General features: G+C 41.9%; 1 protein-coding gene across 2 annotated transcripts in view; it reads right to left on the bottom strand.

The window, feature by feature from the left end:
* The window catches only part of KCNG2 (potassium voltage-gated channel modifier subfamily G member 2), a 53,306-nt gene that overhangs the window by 9,586 nt on the left and 21,120 nt on the right, over nucleotides 1-22,600 (bottom strand). For both annotated transcript variants that reach the window (XM_054285051.1, XM_054285050.1), the window contains exon 2: nucleotides 12,864-13,687. In XM_054285051.1, coding sequence (XP_054141026.1) covers nucleotides 12,864-13,619 — 756 coding nt within the window. In that variant the 5' untranslated portion in view covers nucleotides 13,620-13,687. The remainder of the gene's footprint in view (nucleotides 1-12,863; nucleotides 13,688-22,600) is intronic.

The raw sequence follows: 22,600 nt of genomic DNA, 5'->3' as shown, positions 1-22,600 counted from the left end.
AACATAAGGAGGAGCAATACACCCTGGGTAGCATCTTCTGCAGACGTGGTCCAGGAGTGGCTGGAAGGGCAGCACCATCAGCTGAATAACTGCAACCAGCAGGGCAGGTAGGAGGGCGAAGGAAAGGGACCTTACATGATCGGTCTATGCTGGCTACCTTCAAAGGGAACCCCTCGCTAATTGACAGGAGACTGTTGGCCAGAGAAGAAATAGCTACACCAGCTTTCAGTACCTGGACTCCAGAAGCCACATGAGGTTCCAAAAAAGACCCTCTGCAAGAACAGGGAAGACAAGAGACCTCTTAAGATTTAAGCGTCTCAGTTTTGAGGGTTGGTGGTGTGATGCAGTTCCCATGAGAACAGGGGTCTGCACTCACCCCAGAGGAGCCCTCCAGGTCCCACCTGCCCATAAGGTCCAGCTGGCAGAGGAAATGCTCTCTTGGTGATGCTGGAGTTGGCCTTCAGGGTCTGAGATCCCCACCTGGCTGGTGCACAACTTTTTTCGGTGCATGAGTGTAAGACATAAGCAGGCTATTACTAATATGTAGAGAATTACAACCTTTATGTACAAGAATAGATTTACTGCCATTTGCTTGAACAAATATTCTAAATCAAAACACTACTTTTGTACCTGGGGTCTGCTTTGGCAATTTTGCAATTGTTCAGTGCCATTGGGACACTGTCTGAAGACAAATAGCTACACAGGAAGACACAGGTCCAGGAAAACAAGGTATTGTATTTGAAACTCATCAACTGCCATGGCATTTGAGGCAGGATTTCACAGACCACAGTCCATATGGCTTGCTTGTCTTTGCCCTGCAGCTGACCCCTCTGCGGGAAACACCCGTGGGTGACACAGGGGTCCAGATGTACCCAAGATTCCTGCACAGCCCTCTGTGCTTGGACCAAGCACAACCTGCCCAGCCTGGCCTCAGGGGGCAGCTCAGCACAGAGGATTTGTTCATCAGCCACCGCCACCGACAGAGGCAGGAAAAAGAATGATGATTTTAACAAGCAAAGGTGTCCTCCAAAGAACAGCTTCAATTTAGAAACACCAATGTTCTCAGTATTTCTGACTAAAATTACATTGGAATTTTCTATTTCCGGATTTCCAGAATGCTTTTTTTGGGTTTGGCCCATTTCTTTCACTGAAATTGGAAGTAATAATCCCCAAGAGAATAATGAAGCACTAGGAGTGTCCTTACTGACAAGTGTCCCCCTCTTCCTCTGATTTTATATGAACAGAAATATTCCTCCTCAGCTCCCTCTATTTTCTAGCTCTGATAGAGACATCAGAGCCTTGGAAGTTTACAATGTTTATTTAAAAAATCCAGTATCTGCAAATCTAAGCAAATGCTTGATCCTGAGCTTTCACATGAAGAAGACCAGTTACACTGCAACTTAGCAAATCTGATTTCTGTGTTTTCTATCCTAGTGCTCTGAAAACAAGGCATACTCAGCTGGCACTTAGAAAAGCTTGAGCAATGGCACTTGGCACTTGTAGCACACCCGGTCCTCACAGACAGGGCAAGACTGCAGAAATAAAGATGAGGGCTATAAACCAAACCAGCATCAAACTGCAGAACCAGAGCAGGGCCGAGTTCTTGCCAAGGGCACCTAGGTGCAGTTTGAACAGTTTCCCCCGGGAATGGGAACACCTGCACACCCCTCCAAAAGGGACAGGGCTGTGTGACAAAGCAGTGGCATTCCCAAGGCTTTCACACCTACCCAATACCTGGGAAACGGTGATGTGGTGGCACCTGGCTGTGCTCACAGATACACACTGCCTACCACTGTGGTCTTCTGAAATCCAGCATCCTCTTTCCTTCTTCTCCTCAAGCTTGTCTCACACCAAAAAAAGAATCTGTCTTGTTCTCCCTCTCTCTCTCACTTATTAATTATATTAAAAGATCAACAAATTCTTAATATCATTTTGCAGTCTATTTTCCCTCTTATTTACCCCAATTTCTCACTTCTTTCAATCATTTTTGAAGCTTTTCTTCTCCTGCCTCCCACTCACTGCTGGTTCTGTTTTACTGACCCATATTTATTTTACTGGCTCCTGCAACCCTGTAACCTGTAATAAGATCTGGGGGTGTCTGTTTTTTTCCTTGGAGGAAAGGACAGAGTCAAGCTTACTGCTTTCCTTTGACATTTTTTTCCAAACCTGTATCTCTCCCCCCGCAGTCTCCCTTTATCCTCTTAACTGAGAGCAGGGGAAGGGTTTGCCTGTGTTGCCTGTGGGAAGATTTGCCTTCCTGCTGGTAGCAGCTCAGGCACAGCGGGCAGGGAGCTCCCGCAGTGCCCTTGCACTGCAATGCTCTAAGCTGCCGTGGGTTTTTACCAGGTAGATGTGACCATGGCAAAACCACACACACTTTCATAGTCTCTCTCTGCTCAAGGCAACAGTAAGAACAGTGCTTGCTGTGACAGCAGCGCAGTGCAGCACGCAAGAGCTTACCTTAAAACACCCAACATTTCTACTGTGCGTGAAGGCAGCGAGCTGCAGACTGGGAGAAAATCTATTCAGTGTCTGCTCACAGTCGGAGTAGGCACTTTTTGGGAGAGTGCTGCCATTTCTCTTGTCATCATCTCTACCCAGTGTATCAGGTGCCAAGTTTTCAGCACAGCTCAGGATGTATTGGATGGCTGGGACCTTCACACTATTCTCTGCATTTCCTATTTGAATCCAGGCACAGGAAATGAGATGGGGCAAGGGAAAGGGATTGTTTGTGTGTGTGTGACTCATGGAAGGGAGAGGGTAGAGTGAGTGAGTGACCAGAGGGGTGGGCTGGCGCATTTCCTGGTGAGCCCAGCTCTGGCTGTGGCTAAGCTCCACCAGCAGCATGTCCCAGCCCCTGTGGCACCCCCTGCAAACAGCCAGTGCTGGACAGGACACCTGGGTTAGGATGCTGCCTTCCTGGGACCAGACTCATGCCACACCCCTCCTCAGAGAGCTTCCAGGCTTCTGAGCTTTTTCTGGCTGCCCTTGCCTTTAATCACAATTATGAACTGTCACTGCTCATTTCATCTTACTGATGCCTTTAGGTTTGAATATTCACAAGGGCCAAGGAAGCTCCAGACAAAGAGAAGATGTACAGCGTCCTTGCTGGCACCTCCTACGCCAGCAGGAGTCAGGGACAGGATGGCAATGGCTCACCGCCCTGGAAGGGCACAAGAGGCTCTTGAGCTGATCCTCTGTGGAGCAGAGGATCTTGCCAAGTGGCTCATGAATCATATGCATGCCTTCAGCTGAGCTCAGTCAGAACCTTTAGAAGGACTGACAGAATGTATTTAAAAACTCTGTGAGATGCACACAGGCATGTCCAGATAAATGGTTCCCATTGTTAATTACCCACACTGTAGCACACTTTAATTCAGACCATGAGTTTGTCCAGCTGCAGCTTTCAGTTATTTCAGTTCACTGTTGCCCACAGACATTCTCTTATTATGATTACCACTGCATTAAAAGCACCTCTAGTGTCTCATTTTAAAGTAGAACTCAAGATTTTAAACCATTTTTAAAACTTTTTTTTCAATTTGCCTTCCAAATGGATATCAATCTGGACACAGTATCTCAAGCCTCACTTGATGTCTTATGTTGGTTTTCTACTATTATGAGATCAGAGACAATTTTTTTAAACAGTAAGGAAGCTAATTTTTGAAAAATGCCTTTTTATTAAGTAAGAATATTATGTGGCACTAATTCAAATATCTTACAGAAGTACCTACAACAGAAATTACTTTCTTCTGAAAACTTTTATAACCTAAAAAAAAAATTAAATTTGATTAATGAGAGGTGTTCTACACAAACTAGATCAAAATGTGTCTCAGTACCATGTTTTTGATGTTTTTACTTGGAACTAATATCATGCTTACCATTAGAAAACCTAACAACTTTATAGATTTCTCCTGGTCCTTTCTCAAGCCTTTGTTTAAAAACTTCTGTAAAAAATCTTACAGCTATTTTTTTCCCCATCTGTATACCACTCAATTTGTCTTGAATATAAATGTCTATACTGAAAAAAAACCCCAGTCTCAAAAACTTTTATATTTCATCTCATTTCATCTTTCTAGGCAATGAAAATGGAAGCATTTATAATGCTGAATGATTTAATGCAATTCTTCTAAGTGCCGTACACATGAATCAGCTCATTACCTCAGCACAGCTATATAAGGTGCAGCCAAATGTAAATCTGCCTCCTTGCTTTCGTTCCAAACCTCCAGAATTGATAGCAACCTATCCTGGAGCTCTGAAATGAAATTTCCAGATTATATTTTCAGTTCAAATAAATGAAAGAGTTCTCTCTTTCAGAACACTGGGACAGTACTCAACAAGCCCGCAGTGCCCAAGCTCTCCTGCAAAAGGCAGTGGAGCAATCCATGGAATACAGGAGCTGTGCTGTACCCCCAGGATATCAGGCTGTGATGAGTAGCTGTAGCAATTTTACAAACATGTCTGAAGGCCAAGCACCTATTATTGTGAGATATCTTCAGAGATTCCCTGGATGATTTACCTGGAAGTTTGGAGAATAAACTCACTGGTAGGGGTAGATACTTATGGGGGTGGAACCAGAGAGTTATTAAAAGAAATTAAATATGGAACATATTTTGCTAGGTGAGCCACACTGCACCAAATATAAACCAGTTAACAATGTGACAAAATTACCAATGCTTTTATGAAATAGTTTCAGCTGTTTAATTATTTATCACTAATGTTACATTGCAGCATATTTATATAATATTTAAAACAAGACCCAAGCTTGCTATTTATTCATGAGAAGATATCCTGCAGACTGAAAGAGTTCATTGGCCCAGAATAAAATTATTAACAAGTCAAAAGTAATTTTATCTTAGCCAACTCCTGCCTTGTTCCCAAGCAGTGCAGAGAAACACTCTCCATTTTTTTACTTCTAAGCCTAAAACACTGCAGAGAATCTCAAGTGGCTCCCAAAATCTATATTGTAACCTACTGTCCTCAAAATCTTCCAGAGCAGCTCCTTAATCCATAAGGATTTCTCTGTTTATTTGGGAAAAGCAACCCAATAGCAGGCGGTGCTGTGAGAGCCACGGTTGGGTGAGCCAGGCACGGAGAGCTCAGGTGGTGACTCTGCTGAGAGGGGAATATTGAGCAGGTCTGCAGGCTCCCCGAGGGACTCTGTGTAAACCTGCCACGCAGTGCTGGGTCCCCACCCTCAATCTAAGGGCAATTCTCAGAGAAAGAAAACACAACATTCCTCCTAATCCTCCTGATACACGGGAGGATGATTTTCCCACTGGGACCATGGTTCCTTTATCTGCTCTTGAAGCAGCTGCCACGATGGAACAACCAGGTACATCTGCCAAAGTTTAGAGAGCTTCAATGAAGCAGGAAGGCTGGATTTTTGGTTTTTCTTCCAGGGGTGGGACAACTGCAGAAAACAATTATTTTTTTCCCAAGAAAAGCAAGCAAGTCAAGGAGAAGAAATGGTCTCTTCAAATAAATACAGCCAGTGGTTATCCAGCACTCTGTCCACACAACCAATAGCAAGAACAACCAATCATTCCTTCAAATGTTTTCTATCTGTTAGCAGCTTAAAGCAGCCCTGCAAAGAGGAAGTACTGTCTTGTATAAGAGCTGACAAAGCTGGCACGTGGTGTGCTATTTGACCAGGGGTTTTGCAAGCAGCAGGGGTGCTGGGCAGTGGCTGGCAGAGCTGGTGCAGAGGGCAGTGAGATGTACAGCAGTGATGCTGGGGACTCCCAGTACCCAGTGTGTCTCCTCAGTGTGTGAATACAGCAATCCTGAACTCAGCAAAATAAACCGATACTGAGACATGCTCCATATAACAGCTGGATTTGGACAACCGAAAAGGAGAGATTGAGATTCGAATCCACAAGGCAAAACCGAAGAAATGTGCTCCTTTACATGAGGGGCTGTGTCTTTTAAATGCCTCACAGATATTTCCCAGGAAAATGATCTAAGGACATGATCACCATTTCTCAATATTTGCAAAGAACATTTTGCCATTGGTGTCACACTTATAAATTCCATGGAACTCAGAAAAAAGATGCAGAAAGATACAGAACTGACATTTAAGGTTTAGATTGAGCAGTGCAGAGTTCTCAGCTCCGGGATGTTAACGCTGTCTGTGTGACACACAGAAGCAGCATCACTTAGTAAAACCAACCTCATCACTTCCCACTGCTTTCAGACAAACCTGATCTCTCCGAAAGATAACTTGCCTAGCAATGTCTCTGACCATCAGAAAGGAGTTGGGAGACCACACTAGCATGACTCAGACTTGACAACTTTGCAGTTACTCCTCAGTTTGGATTCAGCATGAACTAAGTTGGTCTCACTTGCAAAAAAGAATTTCCTTGCCTAGAAACATGTCTTGCAGGTGAAGCATGAGGAAGGTACCTGAACAGATAAAGTTTTATTTCTATTGTTATGATGGCCATAGACATTGCGTTTAAGTATTCTGTCCCAAAGCATTCCCAATCTAAAGGCAAGATTACACAGAACAGGTGATGGAACTACACGAGGCCAATTGAGAACTTCAACAAGAAAGCAAATATTTGCTTATTGCTGATAACTGAGACTGTGAGTAAAGGATGCTCTCAAAGCTTGTAATTTAAAGCATGTGTTACCAGTTCCATTTACGTACTATCTGAGGAGAAAACCTACTTTGACTTATGAAAGGAAAAAAAGTAAGAAACACCTTACTTCTAGTTAAAATAGAGTTCTGCAGTGCTCTGAGTCCTACATCCCTTAAGCAAGGACATGTGAATGTCAAACTGAATATGAATCTCATGTGCCTACAGGAACTTCCTTATGCACTACGTAGAAAAGGCAGGTGACCATTGCTACTGAGTCATTTGGTCTTTCCCTGGCCTCCAGTCAGCTGTGTCCTGAGTAGTCTGGAGCAGACACAAAACGCAAATTAGCAATATAGGGTACAAGTACAGTACATCAGTTCAGATGCCAAAACTGGTGATACTGTTACAGCTTATGATTTTTGCATTTCAACAGCAGAGCTGAGAGTGGTATAACAAACTCTCAGATGATCCCTAGGGAAATTAGTTAGTCCAATTCCCCAGGATTCTTTTTATAAAAAGTCATCCTCAGTGCCTACACACTAGTAATAGTTATCCGTAACACCAACAGGGAGATATTTTTTAATACATGTTTTTTGTTGACTGTGCTGTAATTTCTAGAACAGTTTATTTCACAATGAAAGTAAAAACACAAGCTGCAGTTTTATTAATACTTTCATTCATGAAAACAAACCATCTATGCATCACTCTTGGCTCTAAATTAAAATTAAGGTCTCAGTATCCCAAGCAGAGCAACAACTGGACAGTCAGAAAACAGATAAAGTCACAAAAATGATGCCAGCAATTCCAGAGTCTCAAGCAGAGTGCCATCTTAGGATAGCAAGCACCACTGGACTTTGTCCAGCATGTCTGTACCTCTTGCACTGAGGAGCCCAGCACTGCACACTGCTCCAGGTGTGGCCTCCCCAGTGCTGAGCTGAGGGGAAGAATCTCCTCCCTTGACGTGCTGGCAGCACTTTGCCTGATGCACCCCAGTACCTGTCTTTGCAGCGAGGGCACAGCGCTGGCTTACGGCCAGCCTCCTGTCCACCAGGATCCCCAGGTGCTTTGCTACCAATCCCTTTTCCCTCTGGGTGGTCCCCAACATGTACTGCTGTGTGGGGCTGCTCCTCACCAGGAATGCAGGACTATGCTTTTCTTCTTGCTGAGGTCCACAGTTTTCCTGAGCCTGTTTCCCCAGCCTGCTGAGGCTGTTCAGGGCGGCAGCACAACTGTCCAGCCACAACGTGCCCAAAGTTTGTGTCATCAGCAAACTCACTGCAGGTGCACTCTGCTCCACCCTCCAGGCCACGAATATAGAAGCCTAACAGGACTGGACTCAGTGTAGACCCCCAGGGCACACTGCTAGTTACTGGACTCTGTGTCACTGACCACCATGCTCAGGGCATGGCCATTGAGACAGTTTTCAGTCAGCCTCACTGTCTGCTCATCCAGCCTCTTACAGAACAGTTTGTCTATGAAAAGCTAATGAGAATCATTATCCAAGACTCTCTTAACCTTGTCTGAGATTACTTTTGTGTGTACCTTTGTGAAATGAAACCTTTAGTCACAAGATTGTTTAAAATGCACATTCACAATTTACCTATTCCCCATCCTCACCATTATGGAAGTTGAAGCACAGTGTGTAAATTGAGCTTAGAAGGTTAAATAGTTCTGGCTTCTTTACAAGCTATTATTAACTTCATTATTTATAAGTCTCTTTGTTGTAATGTTCTTCTGAACATTCAATAACCTTCTGCTGAAGGTTATTGAACTGTAACTTCCTATCACAGCATCTCTAATTAGGCTAGCTTTTCCCAACACGTTACGAAGCGCCGTGAAGAACGAGCTCTCTGATCTGCTTCTCCTGTTTTGCACTGCACTGCTACAAGTGACTGAGCTCAGGGGTCTCAGGCCTATAAATACCGTTTTGAATCAGGACAGAATGTTTGATATTATTTTCTAAGTTCCACCCTTTCTTCTCTGATGACAAAGGCTGCTGTCTAACAAAAAAGAGAAGATTTTTCTTCAGAGAGAAATGGTTGACATTTCTGTTTTCACCAAGAAAAAAATGAAGAGTCTGGTGTGATGACCATCGGGCTTTCAGCTGAACCTCTCTGAATGTCTTTTGGTTGTTCAGCTCTCACTGTGTGTTTAAAGCTTTTGCTGTAATATATCCCTGACTGGTTTACTTATCTGATGTCTTAGCTGCCTTCCTTGAGTCACTTCTTTGAGATAGCTGCTATTTGTTTAGAGAGGTGAAAAGTCCACTTAAAAGTAGGATATGCCTAAAATGCCTTGAGGATACTCTGTGCCTCTGGCTATTTTTATGTCTTGGAGACGACTTTTGTGGTGGTCTTGAAAGAGCCTGGTGCCTGGGAGATCCTGCTATGATTCTGTCTCAGCAGATTTTGCCTTTAGAGGAGACTTTTCACCATTACATCTAAATCTTTCATTGAAATCTCTCATTCCGAAAATTTTGAAATAAAAAGTTTATCATTGTCTTGTTACTTTACATGGAAGAACCTGACTGCCTTCACATGTTTGTTTTCTTCACATACTTACTTGAAATGTCCCTTTCCTGAAATTTCCAGAAGGAGCTATTCTACACGTTACTGGACTGGTGGATTTTATTTAATAAGCAAATAAAAGCTAAAAAAATTGACTAACTATATATCCTTCTTGGGTAAGTGAAAAGTAGCTCTGGATCTGATTCTGTTAACTCTACTGACAATTGTGCAGCATCTGAAATGCACAATACTACTTTCAAAAGAGAGTAACACTCAAGGTGAATCAAGGTGACCTTCCGTAAGAACAAGTATCTACAGTACAGCGGAGCATGAGCCTTCCCACTCTTGTTAAACCACCAGGGATTGCCACTGTCATCCAGAACACCTGGAGCAGCTAATAAAGTTAACAACATGTATGATTGAATTTTCTGCTCTATTTTAAAAGAGAAAGGCAGGTACCTAAAATAATTTCCTCACCCACTTGGTAATTACTTCTAACTTTTAAGGTCCCACACTTACATCTTGTTTGAGGTCGTTTACACCTCTGCAGGACATCACTGGGTGCAACATTTTGTCCATTCAGATGCATTAAAGGATCAGGGTATGGAAAATTGCTCCCCAGAATGGCTTTTTTCATTATTTGCTTCTCTGCCTTTCCCTGAAGCAGTAACAGGACAGATAGATGGCACATAGAGCTTTTGTTTTCTGTGCTAACAGCAGCTCAAGGAAAAGGCCAATGTTTGCTAGCCAGATCACATATGACAGCCCTGACATGGAACCATAACAACAGCAATGCCAGCCAGAAAGCCTGGAAAATGTGCACACTGAGTATGGTGTGCCTTTGAAATAGTATTTACTATTCATTTGTTCCTTAGTCAGGAGGGATGCACATCCTTTTTCTGCTTGTTAGGAGACTGCAAAGCCAGACCAAAGAGCTATCCCTGGGCACAAATTCTAATTTAGATACTAGGAATAGAGCTCAGGATGATTACCATGAATTTGAATTCACATAAGCTCTCTTGTCTCCTCACCTGTTACCTGCAGAGCTGCCTTGGCTTGCTAAGCCACACAGAGAGTACAGGCAGGGAGTCTGCAGCCGCGGTCCCAGACCCTACAGGCGATTCCAGGTGGGCAGATGCCTACTCCTTGCCTTGCCAGAAGTGATCCTTCACCAGTCCCCTGTGCAAGAGAGCCACCTTTGTCTCAAACAAAATAACCATTTCCAGCCTGTCCACAGACCTTCTGTGTGGAACAAAGATTATTTGCAGGAGCTCTGTGCTTTTAGAATCTAAGGGCACAGAAGAACGCTGGATAATTTATTCTGATCTTCTCTGTATTGCAAGAATTTCCCCTTTGTAACTTGGTCTGAAATTGATGTTTTTCTTTTGATTGAAGTAAAATCTGTTTAGCTGAGGGCTAAACAAAAGGGCACTGAGCTTTTAACTGAAAATGTCTAAAAGCACAGAATCCACTAATTTTCTTCCTAGTCTGTCCCAGTAATTAATCAATTTGGTACTAAATACTGGCTTATAGTTTCCCATATGTATTTATACGGATCCAGCTTTTATCCATGCATCCTTCCCCTGTTTATTTTAAAGGTCTTTTAGACAATACAGTTCTTCTCTCCTCACAAAAAACTTACTGCCTAATCCACTCACCTTCCTTCCAATAATTTAAATCAACTGAAATGTTCAAGTTTCTTATTGTATGGCATTTTCCCCAGGTGTCTAAGATTTACAGGTCTTTAGCCTTCTCCCAGTTTTTCAAAACACCATGAAAAACATGAATGTGAGAACCGACTGCGGTATTCTAGTGTCAGTCCCACCAATACTGCATACAGGCACAAAAAATCTTCCAGCTTCCTATTAATACTCCCCAGCTTAGCTATTCAAGGATGGCATTAACCCTTCTGACTTTATGCTGCAATACGAATTTATGGTTGCTTGTACACTAAATACTATTCAGTGCCTCATTTTGGGAACCAGTCCCTGCTTTTACATGAGCAAGCCTGCATTCGTCTTTATTGCAAAATTTTGCATTTGACTATGAAAATGTTCTCCTTCTAATGGTTCCAGTTTACCAAGAAATCCAGGCTTCTCTCAAATGCTCTTTCTATCCTCATTATTATCCTGCTCCACCCAAAAAACATTATTAGCCTATTATTATGAGTCCCTATTTATGTTAGACCATTCCTAAACTCTCATAATTCTAAAAGCAATAGTTCAGCTCTTACTTAAACCTGCGAGAGCTGAACTATTGCTTTTAGAATTATGAGAGTTTAGGAATGGTCTAACATAATAATACATCTCAGTTTTCATCAGTAGAATATCCCTTGTACTTAGAATTCAGGATACCAGAGCCCTGATGGTTAATTACAGTAAAAGGCATGTGTTTTAGAAATGATATCTTAAAAAGCATTATTAGGACAACTCAGTGTGAACTAGTACCCAGTACTACCATCTTCAAATTTTAAATCAGAAAAAGGCTTTAAAATAAAGATCTGATAATAAATCATATACCAGTCAACATACCAAATGTTTTATTTTTTTTTCCTGGCTGCTCCTGAAAGAGTCTGATTCCAAATCAAACTCCTCAGCTGAGATGTAACCTGAGCAGACCTTGCAAGCAAAGGGTGGGTTTAACTGTACACAGGGTGCTCAATGAAGAGTAGGAGGCTCTCTGGAGTAGCTGGATCCATTTTCCATCACCTTGCATTTTACTTTCAAGGTGATATAACAGCAAATGCCTCTGGTCTGGGGATGATCTCCCTCTTTTCTGCTTGTGGCAGTAGGGCACAAGTCATCCAGGCCCTGGGTGAGAGCACAAGGGAAGAGCTGCTTCAGGAGGGCTCAGCCTTCAGCTCAGAGGCAGCATTTCATGAGGTGAGGTACTGTCTTAGCAGCTGAAGTTCACAACCACATTTAATGACCACGGGGCTGGGAAATAAGCCCAAACATTTAGTGTTAAGCTTGGACTTGGGTAAAACTAGAGAGGGCATGAATTCCTCAACACCTCCCCACCCCCAACTCCTCAGATTGCATTTCAGCACATACGTGAAGAAATGTGAATGTCCTCCTCTACCATTTTTCAGATGAGCTCTTTCTGGCCTACATACAATTAATCCTAGGGAAGTGAACTGCTTGCACAAAAAAGGGACTAAACCCTTAGGAAATTTGATGAACTAAAGAATAAACAAAATATCTGTAAGACTTGATTTTCAAGGGCATGAATCATCCCCAGCTTACACTTGAGAATACTAAGCAGGTCTGAAAATTGGGACAATCGCTCTGTTTCTGCTGTTAAGTTGCTGCCTCAGCTTCGCTGGCCTTTACATCACCCTATAGCATCAAAATACTTTAGATGTGGTTTTTACACTGGCACACTGAGAGTTCATTCAAATTGTTAAAGTACCTTTAGGGAAAATTGATTTGTTAGCTCTAAACTTAACCTGAAAATATTAAACCAAAAGAAAGGCTGTTTTTTTATCCCCAGAGTAGCTAGTTTGTCAGCTGGTTAGACATGTCAGAAAACAAATCTGGTGGGTAAGATTTTCTGCTGGTGTGAACTGGCTAAGCTGGGCTAGCAGGCAGAGTTTGGCCCAACCTTGCCTCACTTTTAAGCGACATAACGCTTTCTGTGCTCTATCCAGCTAGCCCTCCACATCATATATACCGAACACAATGCCTGCATATCTGCTGGAGTGATTTTTCCTGCCACCTTTCCTGAGGAGACAAGAATGCAAAACATGCTCTACCCCAAGAAGAGCTGCACTTACCCGATCCTCCTCTTCTCTGACATCGGGCATGGTGCTGATGCAGAGGCTGACAGCAGTGATGGCAACAAAAGAGATTGAAATACAAGCAAAGATCTTTCCTGGGATCCCTGAGTGGGGGTTCTCCACCATATCCCTGAGCTTTCGCATGCACAGACTCAGTCGGCTGCTGTCCTGGAAGGCACTTTGCGTAGCTTCATTAAACACCATCTCCCTCTCAAACAGCCTGGCCTCAGCTGCCTCTTCCTCTTTCTGTCGCAGCCTCTTTATACAGCACCACTCCAGGTGGTCTTCTTCTATCCCCCAGTACACAAGCTCCTCCTGGAATGAAAGAGCACACATCTCCCTGAGAAGCCTCAGCTTCCCAGCTGTCAGGAATGTCATGATCGTTCTGAAGGCACTAGGATTACGGTCAAAAAAAAATTCATTGCAGCTAACATCATAATCATCGCAGATGTCCATGATCTCATCATAATTATTGCAGGATTTTAGCTTCCCAAGCCTGGTCAAGGGGCAGTTCTCCAAGGTGGTCCAGGGAATTTTGTACTTAATACCACCTACGTTGATGATCACAAACCTGGACCGGTCATCCAAGCGAGCTAAGCAGCACAAGTCTTCTCCAGGATGCAGAAGTTTGGCCTTTTTGTAGAAGAATCCTTTCTTGGTTTGCACTTCACAGAGGTTTTCCAAGTTGTTGAAGGAGCGGGAGCTGAAGTCAGGATCTGCATTCCCAGTGAGCAATGCCATTTCGTGGTACATCTGTTGAGTCCATAGGGAGGTTGAGGCTACTCAAACAGAAGCATCTGGAGCTTGACCAGAAAGTCTATCTGTAAAACAGAATTTTAAAATTACAAGAGAAGTGGGGCACTCTTAAATCATAACAATCCTATCCTCTCCCTCCCGAGAAACTCTTCTCTATGGCATTCCTTCTTCCCCCATTATTTTAGGACTATTTTTGCTTGATAGCTGCTTGAGGAAAGAACTTACACTACAATCAAGTCAGAAGCCATGCTGTTACTTCTAGAGTGTAGAGTAGAGTGTAATTTCTTAGTTAGTAGTTGAATGGAAACAAAACCAGTGTATCACCATTTTTAGAAATTTCTAGAGGTTCAAGCTATATCCTGGACATCAATGCATACTAGAAGAGAAATCTTATCATGTGCATAAATGGCAATTTACAGTTTAGCAACCTAATTAAAAAACTTAGTTGCAAATGTTTTTTTTATTATTTTGGCCCATCTACATTATGTTCCTAGTGCAAAAAGCCTATAGGGTGAGGATAAAATGGATACTTACAGTACAGTCAGAAATGTCATGGCAAAAATGTGGGTAATTCCCAACCTAAATTCACCAAGCCTAGCAACAGCAATGAATATGTGGGAGCTGAGGGCATGCTGGGTCTGAGCTGAAACCAGAGCTTGCCTGGGAGCCTGTAACTGCTGGAAGCTCTGCTATGGGCTTGGCTGCAGTTGTGGACAGGGTTCCAAGCAGCCTGTCAGCAGCTCTGAAACAGGAGATCAAACTCAGAATGAAGCCGAGCTGGAAGTGACTCGGTTGCTGCTCTTACTTCTGGATAGTGCAGAACACAACTGGTCACATTTAGAAGGAATTATGTATACTTCCAAGGATTTAATTTGTGCCTCTCGCTTATCCCTCCTTTACCACACCACAATCCACGTTGCTTCCTTACTTTCTCTAAAGCCCATCACATGCATTCTTCCAAGCTGTCTCTCTAAAGCAATACTGGGATGTCTTGAAATGCTACCATGTAATCACATTTGTGAATCACCCAAAATTTCCTGAATTGCTCAAATATGAAGTAGGAAATAAGAAGTCTGTGTAGGATGACTGGGTCTCCACACAAAGACCTGGCCTGAGAATGGACGCAGTGATGTGGAACAATTTTAAACAGAGGATGGAGAAACTGAGAAAGAACTGACTAGTGAAGGAAAACCTGACATTTTTGATGACAGAATGGTAATTGTGAGGCAGTAAATTCATAATTTATAAGCAACAATTCCCTCTGAATCTCATGCCTCAGCTGGGAGAGAAGAACAAACAAAAGGGTGCTAGGAAAAACTGGAGAGCACTCACATTCAAACACATTCCCAGAGAAGCAACTTCTTTTATCTTTAATCGGCTCACCAGCTTAGCTCATTAGACTTAGTCAAAATGATCTCTGACAGAGACTGGTGAATACTTTCAGTCACAGCCCTGAATCACCCTCTAAACATTCTTACCAACCACTCTCCAACAACAACACTGCAGTAACAGTGGTATTTTTGCTTCAACATTTCTATGAGGATTTCAGAACAACACTTATATCAGATATTTGTAAAGAGCCAGAGAGTAGTTGCTTTGTGTGCAAAAAGCTACAGTCACCCAAAGATACTTTTTCAGCACTGTGAAAATTTCAGAAGAGCTAATGATGCCTAAATCTCTACAATTTCACTTCGGGGGAGAGAAATAATAGTTTAAACATCCGTTTCTACAGGGCAACATGAGTAACAGAGAAGAGCTCCTTCATCTGGCTAAGGGCCAGGAAAAGGCAACACATACTGTAAGGAATGGGTGCTTTTACAGCACAGGCGAGTTCAGCCGGGATTGCAAATACCATTACTGTCACAGTGAGAGTGCACTGTCAGCACAGCATATGCTTTAAGGATTTGGTCTCTTGTTGCTTTCTCTTGGTAAGATAAAATATTCACAGTCACTACTGAGGGCTCTGCACTTTTGTTTTCATGCCTCGCTTGTTCCACAAGTCAACATACTAAAAGGAGTTTACATTGTTTTGACATCAAGGCCAGGATTTATTTTTTTCCTCTCCCCCGTGTAGCAGGTGGTTGCATAAAGGGGCTACATAGATTTCACAGAACTGCTTTGAATCTAATCTTACATGCATTTCTTCCTCCTTCTAAGCAGCAGCTAACTCAATGTGAAAATCTGTAAGCATGTTGTTTGCTACAAAATCTATGAATTATAGAGGTTAGTCTTTTATTTTGTGGATATAAAATGATGTTGCTTAAATCTAAAGCTTAAGAATGCAGCTTTTTTTTTTTTAATCATTGGTGGGTAAATAGAAAGTGAGAGAGAAGTAATTACAAATTAAAGTTGTCTATGATTTAACAGGTTGATTCTGGACAGTGCAGGCAGCACCAGATGCTGGAGTTCAGTAATTAAAATGAATTTTCTGACATCACAGTTCAATGTCCCAGAATCCATAATAGCTGGCAGCATATGTTTTGGATATCTCATATTTAATCTCAGATTAAAAGATAAGCATGCGAAGACAGTTGTATTTATTATTCTTCTTGGCACTTCCACCTTGTGATCTGACTGCCCAAGACCAGGCTCAGATGTCAGAGAGCAGCTTGTGGTGCCATTTTAACTGTTCTATAGAAAACCAAAATACTGTGAGCTCCCAATTTGGCATCCATCCTGAGAAGTAAAACTAGCCTGGAAGGTCTGCTTCTGATCTTATGTGCATGGAATGTATCATGACTATCACTAAATATTAAAGGGTGTTTCAAAATTATGTAGGTCTTAAAATACTCTCTGTATGCCAGGGTTATCTAATGTATGCACATGCCTGCAGTAAAGCATCCCATTGAAGGTTAATATTAAAAGCCAATACTTCCAGAAATGATACTACATTGTCATCCAGTTGGCATTTCTACTATTTTATCTGACACATGGGTGTATGAAAGACTATTAAAACACAGTCTGGAATAAGTTGCCCATCACAGGGATGAAGGACAGAATTTGACTCTATATTTGTTGTTTATAATTTTGAAGTGCTGTGGGAGAAATGCTGCATGGTTATTTCAGTTTGAGGATCATACTGATGAGGGTGGGTCATCCTTTTTTATTTTTGAAGTATATTCCAACAAGTTTTATTCACTAAGAAGTACTTTCCTTGGCCATCTGTGCATGCACATGTATATGTCTACACACACATTTAAGTTCAGCCACATCTTGTCAGCAGCAAACAGCTGAGATCTTCACAATGCAGGTATTTCTTATCAAAGATTTTAAAGACTTAATAAATGTAAGAAGCACACAACTGCCTCACATTCTTCTTTTTGCTGAATTATTTCCTCAGGGAGAAAGGGTTATTTCCCTGCTTACTGCCTCTTCACTTTGCCTGTTCCCAGAACTTCTCTTCACACCAGCATTCCTCATTGTCCCATTCTATCAGTATCACTGCATCTAAGTCATATGTGATTCTGCATGAGGTTCCTCTGGTCTCAAGTTACCTTGGATAAGAATGAAAAATGGGGCAAAATCATCCCTACCAAGAGGCTGAGCAGCGTGGCAAGGAGAACTTGAAAACAGTGACGGAAGGGAGGTAGTGGTGGAGCAAACACTGCAGGGTGCCATGGCAGGAGAGACCTTGTGAGGAATGGCAGCCACATAAAGCCTGTGCTCATAAGTGAGGGTACAGGAAAGTGTCGAGGGCAGAGCACTCACACCTATTCTGAGAAACCAGCCTGAGCAGGTGGCTCTGAAGGGGCTGTAGGCAAAAGCAGGTGGCTGGGGGCAGGGGAGGGGGGGGGGGGGTTTGAAACTGGGAGAATTTAGAGGTCTTTGTGCAGTTGCACAGAGGAAAACTGTTACTCTGAGGGTGGTCAAACACTGAAAGAGAATGCTGAGAGATGGTGGAAGCTATATCTTTGAGGATATTGAAAACCCATCTGGACACAGTCCCAAGTAACCTGTTCTAGCTGATGCCACTTTGAGAAGTGGCAGATAAATCAGATGAACTCTGGAGGTCCCTTTCTACTTAAACTACTCTGTGATTTTGGGAACAGTCTCTTTTTAACTACTGCTGTAAAATTACAAAGTATTGAAAGCTTACATTTGGGCTACAATAGCAAGAGGAAGCTGTGAGACCTTCTAGTAATTAATGTTTTAAGATTTCCTTTGTGAAATGAAACACATTTTGACAGAGAACGGGTAATTGTGTCATAATTTAAAGCCACAAACATAAAACATATATTAGGGTGACCACGAGATGTTTTCTCTCAGTTCCAATGCGAGTTGAGTCAGTGAATCTGTTCCGCAGCGCTCAGCCATTTCTAGTCAGGGATGTGCTGAAACCTGGCATTGCTGCCTGGGACCAAAGCAGCTCCCACTTCTTACTGTGATGTGATTTATAAATCACAGTACACACAATCACTTTTATATAAACCTTACACAGGCATTTGACCTTCTATTTGGTGATGTTACAGCTAATAGTGTGGACGAAGAGGCTTAGGAGATCCATCTTACTCTTGTACTTATTTACAATTCAGTAGAACTTGGACTCCCAATAATAAATCCTTGCCAGTCACTGTGGAAACATGGAGAGGAGAGCACCTGCCCATGAGGCTTACAAAATGCAAAACAGATGGGGTGCAAGAAATACACATATTTAAAAACAAAATGAAATAAACCCCAACAAAACAAAACTGAAAAGGGGACTGGGAGGATATGGTAAAACAGATGCAGCTAAGCCTGGAAGGCAGACCCTAGGGGATTTGGGGAATTAGCTTCTGAGTTTGTCCACACCAAACATGATTATGGCTCTCTACATACTCATTATCACAGAATCATAGAATCATTTATGTTGGAAAAGACCCTTAGGGGATCCCTGAGTCCAACCATTACCCTGACACTGCCAAGTCCACCACTAAACCATGTCCCAGAGTGCCACATTTATAGACTTTTAAATACCTCCAAGAATGGTGACTCACACTTCCCTGGGCAGCCTGTTTCAATGCTTAACCACCTTATCGGTGAAGAGATGCTTTCTAATATCCAATCTAAACCTGCCCTGGCACAACCTGGGATGTTTCCTCCTATCCTGTCTCTTGGTACTTGGGAGAAGAGAGTGAGCCGCACCTCGCTACAGTCTCCTTTCAGGGGAACTGTAACTTGGGCACAGTCAAATTTTACATATTTCTGTATTTACTGCCAGTAAACTTTAATATCCATAACCTCCTAAGCCCCTGCTTAGGGAAGGCAATAGCTCAAAAAGTTGAAAAGGTACTAGAATTTTGAGCAGCCCTTCATTTTGTCTGTTTCTTCATGAGAGTAACAGGAAGCAGTGATACCACCTTACCCATCTAACAGAGAAAAAAGGGCTTCTTTTATAGGTATGGAGAACAATAGCCAAGGTAGTCTTCTCCAGAGAGTGTTTTGGGGGCCTTGAGGAGGATGCTGCACTAGTCAGTCCAAGAAGCCCAGGAGACTCATGCTGTAATGAAGGCTGCAAAATTCAGCATGTGAAGCTGGACATTGTTTCATACACTGAACGTACATTTTCCTTAATATTTTAATTAATTCACTGGAGGAAAAAAGTAATAATTTTCTTCTCTGAACATCCCTCACCACATTTAGGCCACATTACATAATTAGCTGAAACAATTCAATTTGTTAAATGAAAAAATTAACTTGACTCAACATTAATTATTCTGACATACACCCATAGCTATTTGTCTCCATTAGACAGATTATGAGTTATCTTGTGTCACTGCACTTACCAGAGTTCTATAGTGAAAGTATTAACATTGTGACATCTTTAAGAAATCAGGAATTTGGTTGAACTACCTATGTGAAGCTATGGGATCCTTACCTATAACTTCATAGCTAAATCCAGTCTTATTCTGCACATCCACAAGATTTCTGTGCCCACTTATCTTTGTACTCTAAAGAGCACCAAACTATTATTTCTATGAAGCTATTTGCACACTTCAGTTGCACAGCAGACAAAGACAGATGTGCTAGGTAAAATACAGACAGAGGAAGAACTGCTTATTTCTGCATTCTACCCAGAATTACAAAATTCTCTTCAGGCTAGCAAGATTAAAGATTTCACAAAGGACTTAAAACATGTATTTCACTTAAAAAGAACTATAAATAAAAAACAAGCAGAGACTGCAAAGATTAGGCAGAAAAGTTTTTCCCCACAGAATTATTACTACTTACAATAAAATAGAGCATCATGTTTAAACCATGCTTTATTTATTTAGGTGACTTAATCTTCAGTTGGTTACCAGAAAAACAGGTTTGTAAAATGTGCTTTCAGCCTCAGTTCATATTTCCTGAACAACTGAACAGACTCCAAATATGCACCAAGAGGATGAAAGGGAAGAGACTTCAGAGCAGAGCTGTACCTCCCAGACTCTGGGAAGATTAGATTGGACATGGAGATTTGTTTGATCCAATTCCTGTTAACTGCAACCTTGGATTAAGTATACAGTGTCAAGAGCCTAAAATTAAAATGTGTTCTGTCTGCTCTTGCTTGGTCAGAGCCCGAGCCCTGTGAGCACAGTACCTTTGACCCTTACTGGCAGCCACTAGATGGTGAAATTTTTATTCTTCCATTAATCACACACATGTTTATTTTAGGACCTTTACTGATTAATCCTGTTAGTATCCCATTTAATCAGCCAGTCAGATAAGGTACTACAAGTTAGTTGCCAATCTGAAATATTTCTTTCCCTGTTCTTAATTTGTTGTATTTCAGAATAAAAAAATAATCAAAATCCAGTTTTTAAAGTATCTGCTCCAGTCATGATTACATACCCACAGCTGGCCTAAGATACCACATGAATGGCACTATTAAATGCAAAAGTGACAGACTGTGTAGTATTTTAAAACAGCATTTTTTATCCCTCTCATCCAGGAAATTAAACAAATTGTCTCATTTCTGTTGCCAAAATTCAGGAAGCACAAAAAACCAAACAAGTTTTAGTGTCTTTGAAAATCACAGAATTACCAGTCAAGTGTTCCAGTTCGTCTGCAGATCACTGCAGGGGGGAAAAAGCAGTTTTTAACTCAAGCTCTGCTCCTAACACTGATCTTTTCTTTCTGATCCATTCTACAGGTTTTTGCAATTCTATACTTAGCAGCTTCCCACCCACATGATTAATATGCTTGATTTCATACAGAATTTACCAACTAGATTTCTCACTAGAAATAAGGAGGTTTGGCTGTGTGATGTCACTCTTAGCCCAGTTTCACATTCAGAAGGTCATAAAGATTTGCTGGGGCATTTTTCCTAACAACTGAACCTGTCCTTGCGTCTCTCTCAGCGCCATTCACAGGTTTGTACAAATAGTTGTTAGACACATATGACTGAATGTGAAAGAATGAGAGGAAACGGCCTCAAATTGTGCCAGGAGAAGTTCAGACTGGATATCAGGAAAAATTTCTTCACGGGAAGACTTATGAAGGATTGGAAAGGCTGCTGAGGGAAGTGATTGAGTCAGCATCCCTGGAGATCCTGCAGACACTGCACCTAGGGATGTGGTTCAGTGCTGACCTTGGCAATGCCGGGCTGATGGTTCAACTCAGTGATCCTAAGGGTCTTCTCCAGCCTAAATGATTCTATGAATAAATGCTCTTATTAACTGCTCACAGATTTCAGATGCAGATCTAGCCTTTTAAATTTCCACATGAAATCCTTTGCAGAGAAAATAAATTGTACACAGATGCATCTTGCTTCTCTTGTTAGATTGAATTAGTGAACACTGGATTTTATGTGTTTTCGTTGTTTTTTTGCAGATGACAGTCTTGTTCTCATGTGTGTTTCATAAGTCTATTGTGCATTGACCTCAAAAATATTCCCATCTCTACTTAAACACAAGTCTGTCTCTAAATTTAACATGACTGTAGTTAATTATTAACATCATTCCATAGAATACTTTGTAAATTGAGATTCATTAAGATTGTATATTTAATCCATGGTTGGAGTTCACAGGAACTGGATCAAACAAAACTCCACATGCAATAGAATTATCTCAGAGAGACACTGGTTAAAAGATAGTTCCTGGCCTAAAGTCTGTCCACTTTAGCTCATCACTCTCTTTGCGCACATCTGGTGTCCCCAGAGTTTGTTCTGCCTTGTTTGTCCCAATATCCCTGCCCACACTCACAGTGATACACATATTTTGCAGAAGATTAATATGGCTGTGGTTCCAGAGCCCTTGGATGAGGTGACTCCTAAACAGAGGGGGTTCATAACTCTGTGGCATGATGCCCTTACTGAGCACTGGGAATACTGACACAGTGCTAATAACTGCTGCTTAGTGCAGCAAGAATTACCTGTCCTATCTGCTGCGGACAGAATTCAGGAATCCTGTCCTCCAGATGTGTTTTTAAATGAGGTGGTGTTCCAGATCTGGCTCTGTACACAACTTGCATTTGCACAAGGAACAACCACCACTGCCTGGAGCGGGGCATTCCCAGAGCCCTTCACTTCTATTCTGGGCAGTCTTTACTCAGGGACATCTGCATTTTGCAGCTTTCAGTTGCGGTGAACTGGAAATACTGCAGCAGCTTGAAGTAAATAAAAAAATTAAAATTTGTGCTCAAATAAGTAGGAAAACTAATACTATGACTAACAAAGAACCCCTCATGTATTTATATAGATTTAACACAAAACTCTGTTTCAAAATGTCAATTTCATTACACCTTCTCTCCTGAATTCCTCCTAGAAAAATGTGGTAGCAACATCAACTTTCCCAACAAAAGCTGACAGGACAAAGCCACAGCACCTGTGTAGAAGTACTGATTCTTTTGTTTCCTGAAAAGGTGGGAGACAGTTTATATTTTTCCCCCTCAAACAGGTAGAGAGGTCTTTTGCAGTTTGGGTTTACAGGTGCATTTCCACATTCTTACCCTGCTATTGAAGAGGATGAAAATGACCTGTATTAGTCTAAGGCATTTCTGTAATCTCTCTCACCTGCAACCCA

Source organism: Melozone crissalis, unplaced genomic scaffold (genome assembly GCF_028551555.1).
Source record: "Melozone crissalis strain CALT ecotype California unplaced genomic scaffold, PUWL_Pcris_2 ptg000042l_1, whole genome shotgun sequence".
NCBI lineage: Eukaryota > Metazoa > Chordata > Aves > Passeriformes > Passerellidae > Melozone > Melozone crissalis.
This window is presented reverse-complemented; position numbering and strand designations above follow the sequence as displayed.